Consider the following 665-nt stretch of genomic DNA (forward strand, 5'->3'; position numbering starts at 1 on the left):
TGAACACAAAATAAACCAAATGAATGAAAATGAGCCAAAATAATGATAACACCCAAAAGTAAACACTAAAGAGAAAAACAATTTTTTTAAAAAACCCCAAAATTACAAACACAAAAACGAACGAAAAATGCACTGTGCAGTCTTCAACCTTTTGATTTACGAAACACTTTTGTGCAAAGCCATCCATACATCTAAAAAGCTAACATCAGAATTAAAAGCGACAAATTTGTTTTTTTCCCATCCACTGTGTAATGAGAAGAAATTATTCTCCAAGAAGATAAATTCATTCAGAGATAATTATTTCATGAATAGAAAGTCGGAAAAAAAAACACAGACGAGGAACATGTACACCCTTGCAGAAAACAACCACAAGAGTTTAATCGACAATCTTAAGGACAGAGGCATAATTGACGATGACGACGTGTACGAAACGATGCTACAGGTTGGTGCAAATGTGAGAGGGACCCATTGGGGGAGGGAGAGAGAGAGAGAAAAAAAAAAAAGAGGGTTCCTCACTTGACCTTAAGTAAATCACCCCATGAGACTCATTTCCACTTCCTCACATTTCTGTGTTGTTCGAAGGAGCCATGCCAATGGGGGGTACTCCCACACGGGGTGGAACGCACGAGAGAGAGCGGCACAGACGATGTTCACCTGTGCATACA

At 38.9% G+C, this 665-nt stretch overlaps 1 protein-coding gene across 1 annotated transcript; it reads left to right on the top strand.

The window, feature by feature from the left end:
* Positions 1-127: 127 nt before the first annotated feature.
* AK88_01316 (uncharacterized protein) lies at positions 128-520 on the top strand (the record flags this gene model as incomplete). The annotated part of the gene is made up of 1 exon (XM_012478952.1): positions 128-520. The coding sequence occupies one exon, from the start codon at positions 128-130 to the stop codon at positions 518-520; it is 393 nt and encodes a 130-aa protein (XP_012334375.1).
* Between the last annotated feature and the right edge of the window lie 145 nt (positions 521-665).

This window comes from Plasmodium fragile, assembly GCF_000956335.1.
Source record: "Plasmodium fragile strain nilgiri unplaced genomic scaffold supercont1.11, whole genome shotgun sequence".
NCBI lineage: Eukaryota > Apicomplexa > Aconoidasida > Haemosporida > Plasmodiidae > Plasmodium > Plasmodium fragile.